Source organism: Suncus etruscus, chromosome 7, assembly GCF_024139225.1.
Source record: "Suncus etruscus isolate mSunEtr1 chromosome 7, mSunEtr1.pri.cur, whole genome shotgun sequence".
In the NCBI taxonomy this organism is placed as follows: Eukaryota; Metazoa; Chordata; class Mammalia; order Eulipotyphla; family Soricidae; genus Suncus; species Suncus etruscus.
Window position 1 is genome coordinate 61,649,842 of NC_064854.1, and position 20,396 is coordinate 61,670,237.

A 20,396-nucleotide genomic window follows, 5' to 3' on the forward strand; every position below is an offset into this window, starting at 1 on the left:
GGATAGAGAGTTTGCTTTGATTTATATATATGTTATACATACACAGTTTAAGAGGAGCTCAAGCAGAGAGGTCAAGTGCACTGGGGATTTAAGAAAGAAAAAGCATGCAAGAAAGGGGCAGAAAGAAGTGCAAAAAGTTCTCCAGACTCTTTGGTGTTGGGGTGGAGAATGAGAAAAGCAAAAGCCCAAAACAGCTCCTACTCTACATTAAAATGTATTCAGCTGCATTAATATTCAGATCTTATTTATATTTAGAACTCCTGCACTTCTTTTGGGATTTAAATAGTGCTGTTTCCCTTATTCCTGCATTCAATGAAAAGACTATTTTGCATTTCTATAATGCTTTTTTTTGGGGGGGGCCACACCCGTTTGACCTTCAGGGGTTACTCCTGGCTATGCGCTCAGAAACAGGGGATCAACCGCAGTCAGTCCTACACTAGCTCTTGCAAGGCAGACACCTTACCCCTAGCGTCACCTTCCTGGCCCCTCTATAATGCTTTTAAAAAAAAGTGCTAGCACTGACATTTGAAATTAGAAATCACCTTCAGCATCTTTGCAGCCCAATTTTCTCTACAGTGTAAAGGTCCTTACACTGTCTTATGGCTGATCTTCAAGATGCACACACACCTTCAACGATGACTTACATGAAAGTCCGGGTTTTCTCTATGGAAAGGCTCAATCATCAGAGAATTGCATTAAAATACAACAGTTGGGATCAGAGACAGTATAGGAGGTAGGGCATTTGGCAGATCTAGGATTGATGCCTAGCATCACGTATAGTCCCCCCACCCTCCCTCCGAGGGCACCGCCAGCAATGATTCCAAGCACAGAGCCAGAAGTGAACCCTGAGCACAGAGCCAGGGGTGTGTAACCCTGAGCAAAGACCAGAAGCAAGCCCTAAGATCACATGTCCAGGCAACTTGGTTTTTCTGACTATTGGCTCTTGAGTTTTGTCTTCCAAGACCTCCACTTTCTCTCCCTCCCCTGTCAGACTAGATTCCAGCGCTGGGACGAAAGAGTTTTGTTTCTTCCTCTTTCTGTTCTCCCAAACACACTCCCAAGTGTTTGGCCTGTCACTGGCACATAAGATAGCCTTGCCAAGTCCTTTCCAACACCAGCAGCGTTCACATGCAGTGAGGTAGGCATAGACAGAGAGAAGGCAAAGAATTCCTCACTTGATTTTTTTGCCTCAGTGGTGTTCAGGAACCTCTTCTGGTTCAGCGCTCCAGGGTCGTTCCTAATGCTGCTCAGGGGACTGTATGGTGCGGGGACCTAGCTCCCCTATAAGATGCACACTGAGGGCCAGAGCAGTAGCACAGTGGTAGGGTGCTTGCATTGCACGCAGCTGACCCAGGACAGACCTGGGTTTGATCCCGGCATCTCATATGGTCCCAAGCCAGGAGCGATTTCTGAGTGCATAGCTAGGAGTGTGTGTGGCCCGCCCCCCCCCAAAAAAAAGATGCACACTGAGCTCTCTCAGACCTCCCTCTGGTTCCCCCCCCCAGTGGAGAAAAGCATCCAGCTGAGACTCCCCCAGGAAGCAGAAAGATGGGAAAATGTCTCCCAGACTTCTCAGCTGGTTTAACACATGACAGAACCCAGGGTAGGCACAAAACTGAGGACTCCAAAATCTAGAGGGATACCTATGTCTAGTTATTAGGGTTCATTTTGTCTATGGCTATGGTTCTCCCATTCCAGGCTCCCTCTCAGAAGTAGATCTTTTTCTGTCCCTTTCCCTCACTGCCCCTCAACATTCCAGCCCAGGGCAGGGGGAGGTTGGCGAACACAAAGCTTTCTGTGTCAGGGTGGTATGTGGGTCCCCCTCCCAGTAACCCCCCCCAGAACAGAAACACCCCCTGCCACCTCTCAACCACACATACCAGCTGGCAATTGGTCTGTAGTTGAGGCCAGCCCCCTCGGACTGGAGCCCCTGAGGATTTAAGCAGGTTCCAGAGTGACCCACTCAGCTCTGGGCCCCCACTCTGCCAGCCTACTGCTGCTCCAGCCCTGCCCCTTCCCCCACCATGGCTCCTGGAGCTCCAGCATCAGCTCCCAGCCCTGTCTTGGCTGTCCTGGTCTTCTTTGCTCTGGGTGAGTCTGGGGTTCATGGGGAGGAGAAAGAGCTGGGGTTGCTGCAGGGGCAAAGATGACAACCAAGAACGTCTCAGGGAATCAGAGCAATAGGACAATGGGAAAGGCACTTGTGTTGCACTAAGCCTGGAGTCTATCCCTGGCATCCCATGCAGTGGTCCTCAAATTATGGCCCATGGGCCACAAATTGTATTTGTATCTGTTTTGTTTTTCATTGCAAAATAAGATATATGCAGTGTGCATAAGTATTCGTTCATAAGTTTTGTTTTTACTATAGTCAGACCCTCCAATGGTCTGAGGGACAGTGAACTGGCCCCCTGTTTAAAAAGTTTGAGGACCCTTAGCGGTCTCCTGAGCTCTATAGTAGTGATCCCTGAGTGCAAAGCCAAGAGTAACCCTTGATCATTGCCAGGTGTGGCCAAAAGAAAAAAGAAAAAAAGAAAAGAATGACCCAGGGCAGCTGGTAGGGTGAAGATTTAGGGCCCTGGGATGCTACATCTTCTGCATCAACCTGCATCACAGGGCTGCCTTACTCAGTTTCCTCCAAGAAAACAGCCAGGGAAGAGCATGCAAGGAATTCCAGGGGGGCCCAATCCCTGAATGCCTCAGTTTCCTTAAATCCATCCTGCTACTTGGGAAGGGGGTTCTGCACACTGAAGGCTCAGCCTCATCTTCCTTATTGTTTTTGTTTATTTGGGGGCCACACCACACACTCAGGGCTCACTCCTGGTGGGACTCAAGAACCCTATTGGGTTCCAGGGATTGAACCCAGGTTGACCGCATGCAAGGCAAGATACCTCCCTGCTAAACAAGAACTTGATCCCCCTCATTGTTCTTTTTAGGAGGGCAGCCTTTTCTTTCCCTAGGGGAATAAGGGTGCAGAGTAGGCTAGAGGGAGCACGATTGATGAAGAAGATTCTTCCTGAGATTCTCCTGAACCTCTGCCCCTAAATGGGGCAGCAGAAAAGTGTGGGAGGGTGCTCCAGAGGCTCCAGTTTGTCCTCAGCTGTGAGCCCCAAACTAGCCTAACCCATGTGGGCTGCCTCTGTTGGTTCTGGGTGCAGAGAATAGGGTGGATAATTGGGAGGTGGGCTCAGAAAAATGGGGAGAAGGGACTGCAGGGGTCAAACCCAGTGAAGCTGCAGGGCACTGACAGAGAGCAGGCTAGGAGGGAAGGAGGTGCAGTGATTGTGTCACTTGGGAACCCCAAGAATGTGCAGAGGTAGCAGGCTACAGTGGAGCTAGGGGAACAAGGGGGTGCATGAGTCCCAACAATAGGTCTCTGTTTACTTGGTGACCTCTGTCCCCTGAACAATAGGGTCACAGTGCCCCCTCCCAGCCGCCCCCACAGACAGCCTCCCTGGAATGGCCACAGTGTGGGTGAGTCTGGGAGTGGCCTTGGGCCAGTGCAAATGCCTTCCTGGCATAGATACTGGCCTTGAGGGTTTGCTAAGCCCCTCCAGACCAGACTTCCTCCAGTCCAGAGCCAGATCTGATGAGAAGTGGGGTCACAGTGGGAGCCAACTGGGCAGGGAAGAAGTTGTCGTCACTCATCATTTCTTTTCCACAAAAGTCTGAGTCTTTCCAATGTGACACACTCACAGCTGGGAAATGAGATTATCAGAATCTGCTGGAAGGCACATACACACAACGTATATATATTTTTTTTTGTTTTTTGTTTTTTTGGGCCACACCCGGCGGTGCTCAGGGGTTCCTCCTGGCTGTCTGCTCAGAAATAGCTCCTGGCAGGCACGGGGGACCATATGGGACACCGGGATTCGAACCAACCACCTTTGGTCCTGGATCGGCTGCTTGCAAGGCAAACGCCGCTGTGCTATCTCTCCGGGCCCACAACGTATATTTTTTAGGAGAAAAATAGCACAGTGGGTAGTGTTTGCTTTACCCACTAGGGTTTAAACCCCAGCATCCCATAAGATACCCTGAGCACTAGAGTTTGATCCCCAGTCTCCCATAAGGTCCCTTAAACACTGCCAGGAATAATTCCTGAGTGTAGAGCCAGGACTAATCCTTGAGCATCACTGAATGTGTCTCCTCTAGAAAGAATTTTTGTTTGGGAGCCACACCTGGAAGTACTTAGGGCTTACTCTTGGCTCTGCACTCAGGGATCACTCCTGGTGGTGTTCAAGGAACATATATATAGTGCCAGGGATCAAATGGGGCCAGCAGTGTGCAAGACAAATGCCCTCCTCATTGTACTATCTCTCCAGTCCTGTTTCTCTGTGGGGAGGAAGGGAGGTCATTCCTGGTGGAGCTCAGGATGGGATGCCAGGGATTAAACCTAGGTTGACACGTGCAAAGCAAAAACCCTATCCACTGTGCTATTGCTCTGCCCCCAACATAGGCAATTGTATTTGAAGTAATAAAAATCAAATATAGGATTAGAGAATGCTCAATAGGTATTGTGCAAGCTTTGCATGTGGGAGGCCACAGTATCCTAAGCATTGCTGGGAGTGACCCCTGAGCACCAAGCCAGGGGTTGCTCTTGGCATGGCCAGGGTGACTGAACTAAAAGGGAAAAATAGAGCACTATGTTTTAAGCAAACCAGGAAAACAAAAGGCAAACTAAAGCTTCCTGCTCCTCTGATTGAGCTGAGTTTAACTGGAATAAAGTCTGGCAGGCAGCTGAAGAAGATAGATCTTGGGTGTGGGGGTGAGAGAAACGGTGGAGGCAGTGGTTGCAGGTGCTGTGGGGAGATTCTCAAATCTGGACACTTGCCAAAGCGGAGCAAGGTGTAGCCTGGAAGAAACCAAGGAACCTTCCTTCCTGGAAGGAACCCCTACAGTCTGTAGGGGATGGGATAGTGATTGGCCAGAAAAACTGGCTGTTTGTTTTGGATTGCCTGGAATGGGAGGAAACCGAGGCTCCTTCAGCCTGGAAGAGAAGCAGGAGTCTGTCAGGGCTGCCTGCAGACGCCCCAGGACTCCTGACTCAATCCAGTGTCCAGGCCAACGGGCAGGGAAAGCTTTATTTGGGGTGAGGGACTTTGGGGTCATATCCGGCAGCCCGCAGAGGTTACTCCTGGCTGACTCAGGGGACCCAATGGGAAGCCTGGGACCGAACCCAGGTCAACCACGTGCAAGGCAAACACCCTCCTCTCTCAGTGCGATTTCTCAGGCCCTAAGGGGACGCATTGCATTTCTGCTCCTCCTGGCCCGGAGAGGTTGGGAAATAGAGGGATCTTGAGGGGAAGGGTTGGGGGATGGCACTGATCTATGGGGGTGTCTTCTCTCCTCTCCCTCCCTCCGTAGCTCTGAGCCCAACTCGGGCCATCGTTGTCTACACCGACAGGGTTGTGTACGGGGCCGTGGGCTCTCGGGTGACCCTGCATTGCTCCTTCTGGTCCAGTGAGTGGGTGTCGGATGACATTTCCTTCACCTGGCGCTACCAGCCCGAGGGCGGTCGTGATGCCATCTCGGTGAGTGGAGGTGGAGTCAGTGCGCGTCGAGGAGTGAGAACAGGGAGGTCCTTAACCTACCAGAACCAAACCCTGAACCTAAACCGACCCAGACCCAGAGGGTGTGCCCCCCCACATCCTGCGCCTACGAGGCTCACCCCACCTACCCTGTCCCCCTTGTCCACCCACCCTAGATCTTCCACTACGCCAAGGGACAGCCGTACATCGATGAGGTGGGCGCGTTCAAGGAGCGCATTCAGTGGGTGGGGGACCCCCGCTGGAAGGACGGCTCCATCATCATCCACAACCTGGACTACAGCGACAACGGCACCTTCACCTGCGACGTCAAGAACCCGCCCGACATAGTGGGCAAGACCTCGCAGGTCACCCTCTACGTGTTCGAGAAAGGTGCCAGGGCGCGGGGTCGGCGGGAGGGCGCGGGGCTGCGGGGGGCCCCTGTCTCCGCGGCCGCGCGCTCACACCCGCCTCCCTCCTAGTGCCCACGAGGTACGGGGTGGTGCTGGGCGCCGTGATCGGGGGCGTCTTGGGGCTGGTGCTGCTGCTGTTGTTACTCTATTACCTGGTGCGCTACTGCTGGCTGCGTAGACAAGCGGCGCTGCAAAGGCGGCTCAGGTAAGACCCTTCGCCGCCCACCTCCACGTTAGGTGGGCGCGCTCCAGTCCCTGTTCCCCTTCTCCTCCACCCAGTCCTAATTGGGTTCCCCACCGGGGAAAGCGGTCCCTTCGCCCTCCTGGCGCTCAGTACTTGCGCCCAGCCCGTGCTTTTCCTCCCTCACCCCGCAGCGCCATGGAGAAGGGTCGACTGCACAAATCCGGGAAGGATTCCAAGCGCGGCCGGCAGGTTGGCGGATATGGGGGGCGGGAAAGAGACAAGGGGTGGCCCCAGGGGAAGGGGGGTGGCATGTGAGCGCGCGCGTGGGCAGGTGGGAGGAGCCGGGTCCTCACCGTGCTCCCCCCACCACGCAGACTCCCGTCCTCTACGCCATGCTGGACCACAGCCGAAGCTCCAAGGGCAGCGAGAAGAAGTCCAAAGGGCTGGGGGACTCACGCAAGGACAAGAAATAGCGGTTAGCGGGCCGGGCCGGGGCGCGGGGCTCGGCCGAGCCGGAGCCCGCCAAGGGCGCGCGGGTGGTGGTCATCGAGATGGAGCTGCAGAAGGATGAGGCGCCAGGCGCCACGCTCCGGCCTGCCATCAAGTCCCCCAGCAAGACCAGCCTCAAGAACGCCCTCAAGAACATGATGGGGCTGGACTCGGCCTCGTGAGCGCCCCAGCCCTGCTCCAAGGGGCGCCCCGACCCTGGTCCGCCCCTTTTAGGTGCTTCCTCCTTCCTGCGCCCATCGCTGTCCTCTCCAGCTCCAGCTGGAAGCTGTTTCCTCGCCAAGGCCGGCACCTCGACCCTTCCCAGGTCCCCACCACAAGGACTGCGTGTTTGGTGTCTGTCCCTCCAGCACCCAAGAAAGGGACCTTGAGACTCCTCCAGCCCCCCCCACCCCCCAGCCCTTCTCCTGCTGGCTCGTCCCCTGCTCCCCGGCTAACACCCTGTCACCCAGAGCTTCCTTCAGGGGTCCTTTAGGTAAGCAGTGTTCCGCCTTCAACCCGCCCCGTGCCAGGGCTCTGCCCCCGTGACTGAGCACCCATGATGTCATCCCCCGCCCCAGCCGAGGGCCCTCAACCCCAAGCTCAGCTGCAGAGCTGGTGCTCCCTGAGCCCTTTGGAGCACTATCCCGGGGAAGGAGAGAGATGGGGGTTGAGGAGGGGGAACCAAGAGGGTCTCTCTGCAAGTGGCTTCCCCAAAACCAAGCTCTCCCCTGGGAGTAATGGGAAAGGGGGCCCACTCCCAGACACAATCTTCCAGTTTTTCTATATTCTGTATATTTCTTCTCAGCATCCCCCACACACACACAATGTATCCCTGAATGTTTAATAAACACTGACATTTCCAGAAGCTAAATCTTGTCACTGGTTTCCTGGGGAAAATCTCAGCCCTGCCCCCTCCTCTCAGGCTGTGACCAAGGGGTGGGTGAAGAATTTGGTTTTAACCCGAATATAAGTGCTTCTAGGGAAAGTAAGCACAGAGGTACCAGAGCAGTAGCACAGTGGGGAGAGCATTTGCCTTGTACTCAGCTGACCCAGGTTCAATCCCCAGCAACTCATATGGTCCTTTGAGCACCACCAAGAGTGGCCCCAATAAAACAATAACAACAGGGCCCGAGCGGTGGTACTAGTGGTAAGGTGTCTGCTTTACCCGCACTAGTGTAGAACAGACCACAGTTCGATCCCCCCGGCATCCCATGTCCCCCAAGTCAGGAGCGATTTCTGAGCACATAGCCAGGAGTAACCCCTGAGTGTCACCGGTATGGCCCCCCAAAACAAAGAAACAACAAAAAAAACAATAACAGGGGCCGGGTGGTGGCGCTAGAGGTAAGGTGTCTGCCTTGCCAATGCTAGCCTACGATGGACCATGGTTTGATCCCCGGCGTCCCATATGGTCCCCCAAGCCAGGAGTGACTTCTGAGTGCATAGCCAGGAGTAACTCCTGAGCGTCACCGGGTGTGACCCAAAAACCAAAAACCAAAAAAAAAAACAAAAACAAAAAACAATAACAACAAAAAATTACCTGAGGACCAGAGCTATATAATACATGGCCAACCCGGGTTTGATCCCTGGCATCCCTGATAGGGTCACTTGAATCTGCCAGGAGTGATTCCTTAGGGCAAAGCCAGGAATAAGCCCTGAGCACAGTTAGGTGTGCCCCCCTCCCAAATAAAACAAAGAGATCTATCTGCATCCTCTGTTCAGGCCAGCACTGCTCACATAGCAGCCAAGAGCTGGGAGTGTGTGTGTATGCGCACATGACACAACAGCCAAGATCCGGAAGACTGAGTACACATATAAACACACGTGCAGGTGTATGGATGCAGGAAACAGGTGCAGAGGACAAGATCCTGCCAAGGGCTTTTATTGCTACGGTCATGACATGCTTGGTCCCACAGAGTGGACACCCCACTCTGCCCAAAGCCCCATGTGCGTGGCTTCCAGGGGTGGGGGTTAAGGCTGGCAGGTCTGAGGAACCCCAAGAACCCTTCAAACTTTGTCTAACAGCAGCTGAATCTGTGCAGATGACATCTTCCCCTTTCCCTTTTCTCCTCCCCTCTAGCCCTCCCCGCACCCATCTGTCCCCATTTCCCTGCCTGTGATCCTTCATCCCATTCCTGCATGGTCTGAGAGTGGATCATGAGGTGCTACACCAGCTCACCTGGACTCACCTATTAACATGCATTATTGAGGAAGCTGCAGGTTTAGGGGGATCCTGGGGTTACAACAGAGGCTCAGCTCACAGGAGGGAGGGAGAGGAGGACCAGGAGACAGACAACTCTGGGGTGCTGGGGTGCTGGGCAATCTCAAGGCCCTAGTTTTGATCTCAGCCATGATGGACCCAAATGGCCCCAAACTGCTGGGCATGAAACTATCTGGCCTGGCGGACCCCAATACCACTAGGTCTTGACCCCAAAAATCTCTGAGCATTGCAGAGAACATAGTCATGGGCTCCCCAGCCCACTCCAGGTCCCTCTTTCCCTCCTTGGCAGCCTTTCTGCCACTTGGGGGAGCAGAAGAGGACCCCAGCTAGAAGTCTTTCCCTCCCTGGGCTCCAGCTGCAGAGGGCGTAACCTACAGGGTTGGCAGAGGCAGAGGCAGGCAAGGGCAGGGGCAGGCTGGCTGGGGCCACTCAAGAGCTAGGCTCCTTTTTCCTCTTCTGGAAGCGTCGGAACTTGCCCTGAATGGCCAGGGCTGCCTTCTCGGTCTCCGGGGCCGTGAGGTCAATGTCGATCTCCTCCTCCTCCTCCACCTTCGAGGCGCCTCTAGCCTTCCCTGCAGACAGCAAAGTGTTAGGAGCCAGGCTGCAGGGCCCAGATAGGGCAGGGAAATGTCCCTTTTCTTTCTTTCTTTCTTTTTTTTTTGGGGGGGGGGGCACTCCCAGCAATGCTTAAGGGTTATGCTCAGTTACTCCTGGAGGGCTCGGGGGTTTGGGGTGATACCTGGCAGCACCCAGGGGTTATTCCTGGCTCTGCACTCAGAAATTACACTTGGTGGGCTTGAGGGACCATATGGGATGCCGGGGATTGAAAACATATCACCTCATGTGAGGCAAACACCCTCTCTGCTGTACTATTGTTCCAGTCCCACCTTTTTTGTATGGAGGGGGTCAATCCCAGCAATCTCAAGAGTTATCTGTATTCGGGCCTGGAGAGATAGCACAGCGGCATTTGCCTTGCAAGCAGTCAATCCAGGACCAAAGGTGGTTGGTTCGAATCCGGGTGTCCCATATGGTCCCCCGTGCCTGCCAAGGAGCTATTTCTGAGCAGACAGACAGCCAGGAGTAACTCCTGAGCATCGCCGGGTGTGGCCCAAAAAAACAAAAACAAAAACAAAAAAAAAAAAAAGGACTAAACAGGATGCCAGAGGTCAGCAGTATCCCAAACAATGCTTCAGGGGTTCCTGGGGTCAACACTGGTTATATTGGGATCAACAAGGCCAGACTGTTCCATGCCCAGCAATTCAGGCCATTTGGGCCCAGCAGGTCTAGGGTCAAACCTGGGGCTCTGCAATTCACCCACATGCATCCCTGTCTCCTGAGTTCTTGTGGGGCCTTCCTGCTGGGCTGGGATCCCCGCTCACAACCCTGTCCTTTGGGGTCTGACTTAGGGTGTCCATCTAGCACCCCTATAGCCCTCAGCCCCAGCACTCACCTTTCTCCTCTGGGCTGGGAGCCTGGTTGGTGGCTGGGAGTGTCTTACTGTTGAGCTGGAAAAGAGAAGCTCTGTGAGATGCTGGTGGCCATAGAAGGCAGCTCTGGTTTTTGGGTCATTCTGAAAAGCAGCTGAGGTCAGAGCGAGAGAACCTGGTAGACTTGAGGAACACACACTTAGGTGGATTGGGGGCACTCAAAGGACAGATGAGGCCCTTCTGGGGGTGGGGCCAGGTGTCAGGATAAGATATGGTGGTAGGGAGAAAGGGCATGCAGGTGGGGGGCAGAGATAGGACATCTTAGGACTGCTCATATGGTAACTGCTCATAATTAAGGTCACCCAAAGCCAAGAGAGTACAGTTCTCAAGCTCATGATTGCTGAGAATCAAGGTCATCTAAAGCCAAGACCACCAGAGACCAAATTCACTCATGGTTACGGCCACACACAAAGGGAGCAGAACAGTGAGACCACACAGCCCCCTTCTTTACCATGACACCCAGTCTAACCCAATGCTCTACGCTGATGTATAGAACAGGACTGAGCCTCTACCTTTCATCTGGTCTTTGCCCTGCAGGGAAGGGGAGCCCAAGCAACTTCTTCAGGCCTCTCATTCAACATGCATAGGTACCCAGGCACCATACACTGGCTCTGCATTCAGTGCCTGGCACTGTAGCTAAGCCAGGTCCTTCCCTAGAGGCCATCGCTCCCCTGTGCCAGCTCCAGGTTCCACTAACGTCAGCACCACTCCCCCCAGGCTGCCCAATTTCCTTATCAGCTCTCTCAAGAAGGGATGCTCCATCCTGAGGAGGGTGGGACAGGCCAGTGAATGCAGTGGGCACTGGGGTCCCCCAGTCTGGGGCGAGAGAACTACATTCAGAGGACGTTTTATCCTCCCCAGCTCAGACCCTCACTTCCTGCCCTGCCTAAGAAACCTCACAGACAAGTCCCTTTACTTTCGTTAGAGAATTTTTCTCTTGAAGAAAGAGGAATAGGGGCCAGAGCAACAGGACAGAAGGAAGGGCGCTTGCCTTGCATATAGCCAACCTGGGTTTGATCCCTGGCATCCCTTCGGGTCCCCTGAACCCTGCCAGAAGTGATTTCTGAGTGCAGAGCCAGGAGCAACCCCTGAGCATGGCTGGGTGTGGCTCAAAACCAAAAATAAATAAAAGGCAGTAACATCTTGGTAAGCTGCATTCCTTTTCCAGCTGCCATTGGAAGCAAGAATAATCTAAGGAGATGAGGCCAGGGATCATTATTCAGGGCTGGATGCCAGGCCTGAACCTGAGTTTGATCCCTAACCTGCCTGGTCCACCAACACCACCTGATGTAACCCCCCTTGATCCTGAACCACATGTTGACCACTGACCCTTTGGCACACAAGGCTGCTCAGATCCCTGGGCTCCCTAAGCACTTACTTAGAAGACCCCCCCCCCTTTGGTATTAGTGAGGCTTGATAGATTTTGTTGTTGTTGTTTTGGTTTGGGGCTACACCTGGCTGTGTTCATGGCTTACTCCTGGCTATGTACTCAGGAATCACCCTTGAAGGGGCTGAGGGGACCATATAGGATGCCAGGTGCAAGTCAGTCAGGTGCAAGGGAAGTGCCTCATCATTATTGCTTTAGGCCCCAAGGTAGTTTGTTGTTGTTAAAAAACAAAAAAAAACGGCTTGGGCCGGAGAGATAGCATGAAGGTAATGCGTTTGCCTTGCATTCAGAAGGTAATCCCGGCATCCCATATGGCCCCTCGATCCTGCCAGGAGTGATTTCTGAGCATAGCTCAGGAGTAACCCCTGAGTGTTGCTGGGGGAGACCCAAAAACAAAAACAAACAAACAAACAAAAAGGCTTTATTTAAAAATTCTTTTTTGTTTGTTTTAGGGTCACACCTGGCAGGGCTCAGGGGTTACTCCTGGCTCTGCACTCAAAAATCGCCCCTGGGCCGGGTGGTGGCACTAAAGGTAAGGTGCCTGCCTTGCCCGCGCTAGCCTTGGACGGACCGCAGTTCGATCCCCCGGTGTCCCACATGGTCCCCCAAGCCAGGAGCAACTTCTGAGCACATAGCCAGGAGTAACCCCTGAGCGTTACCGGGTGTGGCCCAAAAACCAAAAAAAAAAAAAAGAAAGAAAGAAAAGAAATCGCCCCTGACAGGCTTGGGGGACCACATGGGGTGCCAAGAATCGAACCCAGGGGCCCGGAGAGATAGCACAGCGGTGTTTGCCTTGCAAGCAGCCAATCCAGGACCAAAGGTGGTTGGTTCAAATCCCGGTGTCCCATATGGTCCCCCGTGCCTGCCAGGAGTTATTTCTGAGCAGACAGCCAGGAGTAACCCCTGAGCAAAGCCGGGTGTGGCCCAAAAACCAAAAAAAAAAAAAAAGAATCGAACCCAGGTCCATCCTGGGTTGGCTGTGTGCAAGGAAAATGCCCTACAGCTTTGCTATTCCTTTGGCCTTTTGTTTAGAAATTCTGAGGCTGTAGAGGGCAAGGAAGAGAAAGAGAGAGTAACAGGTTTAAGAAAGAGCTTAGACTTCTCCAAAGACTGAAAGAACCCAGTTCCTCTTCCACTGTATAATTATGAAAATACATATCTCAAGAGGAGAGACGGGGACACCATGTGCATGGGCTGGCAATATCCCAAGAGAGGCTTTTTTGAACGGAATTTACTTAGAAAGAGAATGAAAGTCAGGAGGAGAGAGAGCGTGCAAATAAATATGAAGAGAGAGTAAGAGAGGAGAGTGAAAGCAAGAAGAGAGGGAAGGGGAGGGAAAGAGAAAGACCAGAGATAGAGAGAACAAGAACACAATGGGGACAGAGTGATAGCACAGTGATTGATAGCATAGCACCCTCTGTTATGGCCCCAAAACAAAACCAACCAATCAAAAAATAGATACTCAAATCTGCCATGTCTCTCTACAAGAGGCAGCCCCTAAGCAGCTTGCCTTGCATGCAGCCAACTTGGGTAGATCACCAGCATCTCATCCCTTGAGCACTGCCAGGAGTATTTTCTGAGCTCAGAACCACAAGTAACCCATATGCACTACTGGGTATGGCCCCAAAACAAAAGCAAACAAAACACACACACACACACACACACACGCACACGCACACACACACGCACACACAACACAGGCTTCTCCAGTGTGAAAAAAAGCAGAGAGAGAGAGAGAGAGAGAGAGAGAGAGAGAGATTCAGAGATTCAAGGGTGAACTTGATCTTGAAAGATCAAACAACCAGAAGGAAGCTCTGAGCATCATCTGGTGTGGCCCCAAAACCAAAACCAACCAACCAAAAAACAAATGCTCGGATCTGCTATATATCCTCACAGGCAGCCCCTAAGCAGCTATTTCTCCTGCACCCCAAACCCAGGCTGACTTGCGCAGGTGGCCGGTCTCCTGCTGTTTTTCCTTCTCTTTGTCTCTTCCTCCAACCCTGTTACTACGACAACAGCAGCCACAAGAAGGGCTGGGTGTCCCTTCTGCCAGGGTCCATGGGAACAGGGAGAGCCCTTTGTTTTGCTCCTCTTCCAACTGAGTCAGGCACGGACTGTTTGGAGCCATGGGCACCCCAGACCCCACAGTGTCACAGATTAGCTCATGAGGGACTAACTGTGGGACCCCTTACCAGGACAGATGTAGACTGTGGAGTTTCTTCTCTCAGTCCCTCACATACACACTTTGGGGTGTGGACATCCAGAGACAATAAAAGGACCCGGAGTCCAACAGTGCTGCAGAGACTCTTCTCCTCCCCAAGGTTCTTGCAGGTTTGAAGTTCTAGGCTGGGGGCTCCCAGCTGTTCTAGAGACACAGTGAAGGAGACAGGGTGACAAGGCACCCTGTGGAACAATCCCCAAGGTGAGGCAAAGGTCACTGCTCTCAGAGGGGGCACCCAGCTCTGCAAGTCCTGGATGGGCTCCAGGCAGTTCTGGGCATGTCAGTGCAGGCGGCAGCAGCTGCTCTAACTCAAGGTCACCCTCAAGGACAGAGCAGAACCAAGGGCACCCCGGGGCAGCCCAGGATGGACCCCTCAGAGGCAGCTACTTTTGGACAATACTTGGGGCTCCCCGTTGCCCCCAGACTCAAAGGCAGGGCAGGAGCCGGGCCATTCCAGTTCAATAATGCCCTCCCAGATCCCCTGCAGCTATTTGTGGAGCCTGCAGACAGCCATGATTAGGGGGATCCGCCCCCAGGGATAAGAGCAGGAGGAGGATGGAGCATTAACACTTATTATTATCATCTGCCATGTGCAGCCTACAGGGCTGGTGAGTCCTGAAACAAACACCCAGGGAGGGCGAGACAACTCAACTGGCCTCCCATGAGGGAGGGAGGAAGCCTGTGGCAGACCAGAGTAGAGGGGGCAGTGAATTCCCTGGGAGCTGGCACTCTGGGGGGGAGGGAGTGCTGTCAGAACATCTGGCAGCAAAGACTTAAGGGATCCAATTCTGGGCAGCAGATCCAGGAGGGGATCCTGAACCCTTCACCCCCAACCCGTTTTCCCTAAAACGAGAGAGAGAGAGAGAGAGAGAGAGAGAGAGAGAGAGAGAGAGAGAGAGAGAGAGAGAGAGAGAGAGAGAGAGAGAGAGAGAGAGAGAGAGAGAGAGAGAGAGAGAGAGAACAGGGCTTACGCAGGGGTCTCAAACTCAATTTACCTGCGGGCTGCAGAAGGGAAAGTCGGGGTGATCATTGAGTGCAAAGTCAGTAGTAAGCCTTGAACATTGGGGGGTGTGACCCAAACAACTAAAACAAAACAAAACAAAACAAAAAAGATTCCTCTAGGGCAGGGCCACAAAATGTTGTAGGAGGGCCGTTTGCCTTGGGCCTCGAGTTTGAGACCCCTGGAAGGCATTTCACTTCCGTTCTTGCTACAGCCCACACAGATAAGACGCTGGGTACCGGCCAGAGAGATAGCATGGAGCTAAAGTGTTTGCCTTTCATGCAAAAGGTCATTCATTGGTTTGAATCCTGGGATCCCATAAGGTCCCCCGAGCCTGCCAGGAGCAATTTCTGAGCGTGAAGCCAGTAGTAACCCCTGAGCACTACCGGGTGTGACCGAAAAACCAAAAAACCAAAAAAACAAAACAAACAAGCAAACAAAAACACACTGGGTAGATCCCCAACACCATTTAGGGCCTCCCAAGCACTGACAAAGAGTGATCCCTGAGGGGCCAAATCTGGTTCAATCCCCATATCCCATATGCCCCCCCACACACACACTGTGCCTGCCAGAAGTAATTTCTGAGCACAGAGCCAGGAATAACAACCCCTGAGTGCTGCTGAGTATGCTCCCCCCCCCCAAAAAAAAAAAAAGAATGACCCCTGAGCACAGTCAGTGCTAGGTTTGGCCACAAAACCAAAAACTAAAGTAATAATAATAAAAAATAAAATAAAGAGAATAAAATTCTGGGGCAGGAGAGAGAGGATAGCAGTAGTTTGCCTTTGATATGGCTGACAAACATCCCAGTTCTTAGCATCGTATCAGCACTTCCCAACCTAGAATCCAAATACTCTGTTTTTTAGTGATAAAAATCCATGCCTTGCTCTTAAAAGAAGAAAATATTTGCTTTGTTTTGTTTTGTTTTGTTTTGGTGCTATACTTGATGGTGCTCAGAGCTTACTCCTAGCGGACTCTGGAGAACACTGAGGTGCCAGGGATGGAACCCAGATTGGCTGGGTGAAAGACAAGCTACTCACCCTGCTGTGCTATCCTGCTGGCCCACCTCCTCTCCCTTTTGCTTGTTTTGCTGTGTTTCAAAGTGTTCCATGGAGTCTAATTTATTTGGGGGTGGAGGGTAAATAAAAAAGCAAGAGAAAAAAGATGCCCCCAAAACTCTCCTGCTCCCCAACAGTCTCCCTCAGTGCCAGCAGCATGGAACCCAAAGGCAGGTGACAGGGGTTCCCGCCCACGTAGGACATACACAGCTGCAGCTCATGAATGAGTCCCCCCATTCCCGGGGCACAGGACAATCACCCTTTCTTTAGCAACAGGATCCCGGGAGCTCAAGCCAGCCGCCTCAAAGGACTGAGAATAGGTACAGCAAGGCTGAACGGGGCTCAGACCACAGCAGCCTGGTTCCAGAACTTCTGGGGCACCACACAAGCAGCCTCCGTGCACCACTGTCTGTGCTTACCCCCATCCCCAAAAAGGAAAAAGGAAAAGAAATGAGTAAATTTAAGAATCAAGGGGCCGGTGAGGTGGTGCTAGATGTAAGGTGTCTGCCTTGCAAGCGCTAGCCAAGGAAGGACCTCGGTTGATCTCCCGGCGTCCCATATGGTCCCCCCAAGCCAGGGGCAATTTCTGAGCGTTTAGCCAGGAGTAACCCCTGAGCATCAAATGGGTGTGGGCCAAAAAGCATAAAAAAAAAAAAAAAAAAAAAGTCAAGTAGTGGACCCAAACCATAGCACAGCTATTAGGTTGTTTACCTTGTATGCAGCCAACCCAGGTTAAATCCCTAGGATCCCTGAGCCTGCCAGGAATAATTTCTGAGCTCAGAGCCAGGAGTAACCCCTGAGCCTGAGCGCCACTGGTTGTATTTCAAAAAACAAACAAACAAAAAAGGTCAAGTTCTGGGGCTAGAGAGATCAGCCAGGAGAGCACTTTCCTTGAACACAGCAGACCATGTTCTATCCCTGTCATTGTAGAAGTGACCCCTGATCACAGCCAAGAATAACTTCTGAGAGCCCCCAAAACCAAAATCAACAGGACTGGAGAGATATATAGCATAGCAGGGAAGGTGCTTGCTTTGCATGCTGCAACGGAGGTTTGATCCCTGGCATTCCCCAATTACTGCCAGGAATAAGACCTGAGGGCAGAGCCAGGAGTCAGCCCTGAGTACTGCTGGATTGCTGGGTGTGACCCCAAAACTAAAAATAATAATAACAATAACAAAATATTAAAAACTAAAGCCAACAACAAAATAATCAGGTCTAATTTCTCTGAGCCTGGAAGAAGTTTCTGAGAACAGGTGGGGACAGGTGGAGGGGGGACTTCCACTTAGTCCAAAAGTTACCCTCATAATCATAAAACATAAAACGCAGTAGCCAGGCACAGCTGAGAGGGCAGTAAAAGCCCAGCTCCACAGGGAGCTCAGAGCCCAGGGTGTGACCCCAAACAGCCAAACTAAACAAGAATGAAATCTAACCAGAATGAAAAGCCCAAGAGAGCAGCAAGGTCCCACAATGGCCAGAACCATGTCACTTGTGGGCAGCCACGGGGAGCCCCTCCCTTCTCTCTAGGAAGACAGTTGCATCCCCCTCCCCAAAAACCCCTGGGGTTCGCCACCCCCGCACTCTCTTCCCTCCCTCGTCTTTACAGGCATCACAACAGAGAAGAACAACTGGGAGATGCGGTGAAAAAAAGTCCGGCGCTAAGAGCAGCCCGGAGCGGGCGCCCTAACGGGATGGGGGCCAGGATGGCTCCTCAGAGCCAGTAGGCTGCGTTCCCCGCTGGTCCTGCCCGCAGCAGCCCTGGACGGACCAACACATACAGATCCGCAGCTCCCCGCTCAGCCGCAGGACAAGAGTACCGGCCAGAGTCACACGCATAGTCCCAAGCGCATCCAGGGAGCCCCTCTCCAACCTGGGGCGCTCCGATGAACTGGAAACCTCCCCAGGACCCCCAGGACTCTCATCCAGTGCAGTTTCTCTGATGCACGAAAACAAGTCAGCGAGCAAGAGGCTCGCTTACATAAGATAGGGGTGCCCAGGGCTGGCACCCTGCAGAGGACCCCTGGGGATGGTCCGCAGGGAGGTAGTCTTTTGTGCACTCCCGGGAGCTCCCACTCCGGGCAACACATCCGTTTCTCATCACGCTTTTCCGTGGGGAAGAAAACAGGCTGGGCCCGGCCCCAGGGGTAACAGAGACCCTCCCTGGGGCAGTGCTGTGGAGACAGCCGGCGTGCTCGCTCAGCAGAGAGCAGACCTAGGCTGCTGCTTGTCTTCCAAATACTCCTTGAGGCCAGGCTGAGTTGGGGTCCTAAATGGCCAGTTAGCAATTTTGCATCATATCCCGAGCAGAGTCCATCTGGGGTCCAGCCTCTCTCCAGTGGGGACCATGCAGGGCAGTTTCTTACTGGGCCCTCACACTCCTCAATGGGTCCCAGTCTTGGGTGCCCCTATACCTTAGGTTTTTGGCGTTGTCTGCAAATCTAACTCCCAAAGGGAGGTTTGAATAGCAACTTTCTCTTTCAGGAGCTGCTCAAGGGGATGGGGAATGCTACACTCGTCAGCCTGCACATTCCTTCTGAAAGGGGAAACCTGCCCCATTTCCCACGGTCAGTTTAGGGGGCAAGGCAGGACAGCAGGCAGGTAAATAAATGGTTTGTTAGGGGGATTCTAGGGAAAGTTTCCTCAGGGAAACATCCAGAGATGAGGAGCTAAGAAGGGCCAGGCTGTGGGGTCCTGCCCCTCATTTCAGGTGTTGGAGGCCCAGGGTATGGAAGGATGAACTCAGGGTCTGGGAGGATGAAATATTTTCAGATAAAACAAAGAGCGAACATCCTGCAGCAACAGCCCACAAATAAACACAGACGGAACTCGCCCCCCCCCCCCAACCCTATCACAGGGGACCATGCTGCAGACAAGTAAGGAAGCCCAATGGCTGGTGCATCAGCAGGCAGCTACAACCCTACAGCAGAGCTGGGAGCTGCCAACAGCCCGCATAGATGGGGGTCCTAGGAAATGGGGCTGCAGGGGCGTCCCACCTGGACTTTACGGGAGGAGGAAAAACCGAATCTCTCACACATAAATCAATTGAACTCTGGAGTGAGCCCCCTCCCAAGTCTGTTGAACCCTGCCTACAGGCCTGCAAACTGGAAAATAGTAGTCCACGAGTGGGGGGGCTTATTGAGCTGCCCTCCCCAAACGGGCCAGACAAGAACCCAGATTTAACTATGAAGGAGCAGGGTACTAGATGGGGGGAGGGTGGCTAGTCCCCTGCGGGACTTGCTCCCTCCGGAGCTTCAGGCCGCCCGAATGGTCTTTCTGAGATCCAGTAGGAGCGAGGGGCGGTGGGTAGCTCGCCCCACGGGAAGAGATGCAGGGCAACCGGGCAACGGAGCACCGGAACGACGCCCCAGGTTCCTAGGAGAGGCACCGACGGACGGGACTCCCCCTCTCCAAAAGCACCAACCACAGTCTCAGGGGCTTGCTTGCAGCCTTCCAGTGCCCTTAACTCCCTGCACCCCGCTGGCCCCGGGGACCCCCCGCGCAGCCCGAGCAGGGAGCCGGGTGCCCTCACCTCACTCATCACGGCGGTAGCTGGCAGACACAGGGACGTGTAGAAAGACGGAGGCTCAGGCAAAGACTCCGAGAGGCCTGGCCGGCGAGGGGAAGCTCTGGCGCCGATGTTCGGCGTCCACTCCTGGCTACGGGCTCGGCTCGGTGCACCCGGTGACTCTGACCCCCTAGTCTGGCAGTGGAGCTCCGCGCGCGCCGAACCGGCCTTTTATAGCCGCCTCGGCCCCGCCTCCAGCCTGGCCAATGGAACCCCGGCATGGCGCGGAATGACAGCGCCTGCCGGCTAATGAGAAGGGACTTAGAGGTTTGCTGCATTTCCAAACTAGGGAAGGAGCGTCCGAGCGCGGTAGAGGAGGGGGAGACACGGAAAATGAAGCGGGGTGGGAAGAGGGGTGGAGGGAGGAGTCCCGGGCAGAGGGGAGAAGGACCGGGAGACTGGCGGGCAGCATATCAATCTTCTTTTAACAGATGCGCTGGGATCGATTCCAGAGCCACTTGGCAGGTGCGAGGAAACCTGCTGCGCTCATGGCTTGCACACTGCTGACTCGTGTTCAATCCCGGGCACCGGATAGGGTCCCCAGGCACCGCCTGGAGTGATCCCGGAGCACAAAACCAGGACTAAGTCCCGAATGTTGTCGGGTGTGGCAAAAACAAAACAAAACAAAACAAAACACCACCTGGTGTCATAGTTCAGTAGGTAGGGCTCTTGCTTTGCACATCCCCACCCCGGGTTTCATCCGAGGTACCCCATCTGGTTCCCTGAGCTCAGCCAGGAGTAATTCTCCCTGTGTGCAGAGCCCTCAGTTCTGAGGGACGTTGGGTGTGACATCCAAAACTAACAAAATTAAATTAAAATCTTTATTCAGGAGCCTGAGAGATAGCTCAGTGGTAGGGC

General features: G+C 53.4%; 2 protein-coding genes across 2 annotated transcripts; one reads left to right on the plus strand and one right to left on the minus strand.

The window, feature by feature from the left end:
- The first annotated feature begins 2,009 nt into the window (after window positions 1–2,009).
- MPZ (myelin protein zero) lies at window positions 2,010–7,479 on the plus strand. The gene is made up of 6 exons (XM_049777270.1): window positions 2,010–2,091; window positions 5,362–5,528; window positions 5,702–5,915; window positions 6,005–6,140; window positions 6,311–6,368; window positions 6,494–7,479. Exons 1-6 carry the CDS (start codon window positions 2,025–2,027, stop codon window positions 6,590–6,592), a joined length of 741 nt encoding a protein of 246 aa, XP_049633227.1. The 5' UTR covers window positions 2,010–2,024; the 3' UTR covers window positions 6,593–7,479.
- Window positions 7,480–8,953: 1,474 nt separating this feature from the next.
- PCP4L1 (Purkinje cell protein 4 like 1) lies at window positions 8,954–19,663 on the minus strand. Its single transcript, XM_049777736.1, has 3 exons — window positions 19,503–19,663; window positions 10,277–10,331; window positions 8,954–9,398 (listed from the first exon to the last, which is right to left on the minus strand). The coding sequence occupies exons 1-3, from the start codon at window positions 19,509–19,511 to the stop codon at window positions 9,256–9,258; spliced, it is 207 nt and encodes a 68-aa protein (XP_049633693.1). The 5' UTR covers window positions 19,512–19,663; the 3' UTR covers window positions 8,954–9,255.
- Window positions 19,664–20,396: the final 733 nt, after the last annotated feature.

Coding starts and splice junctions, on each gene's coding strand:
- MPZ (XM_049777270.1), top strand. CDS start 2,025: ATGGCTCCTGGAGCTCCAGCATCAGCTCCCAGCCCTGTCTTGGCTGTC. Junction 5,916..6,004: donor CCTCTACGTGTTCGAGAAAG/GTGCCAGGGCGC, acceptor CCTCCCTCCTAG/TGCCCACGAGGTACGGGGTG. Junction 6,141..6,310: donor GCGCTGCAAAGGCGGCTCAG/GTAAGACCCTTC, acceptor CTCACCCCGCAG/CGCCATGGAGAAGGGTCGAC.
- PCP4L1 (XM_049777736.1), bottom strand. Junction 9,399..10,276: donor TCCCAGCCCAGAGGAGAAAG/GTGAGTGCTGGG, acceptor TGCTGTCTGCAG/GGAAGGCTAGAGGCGCCTCG.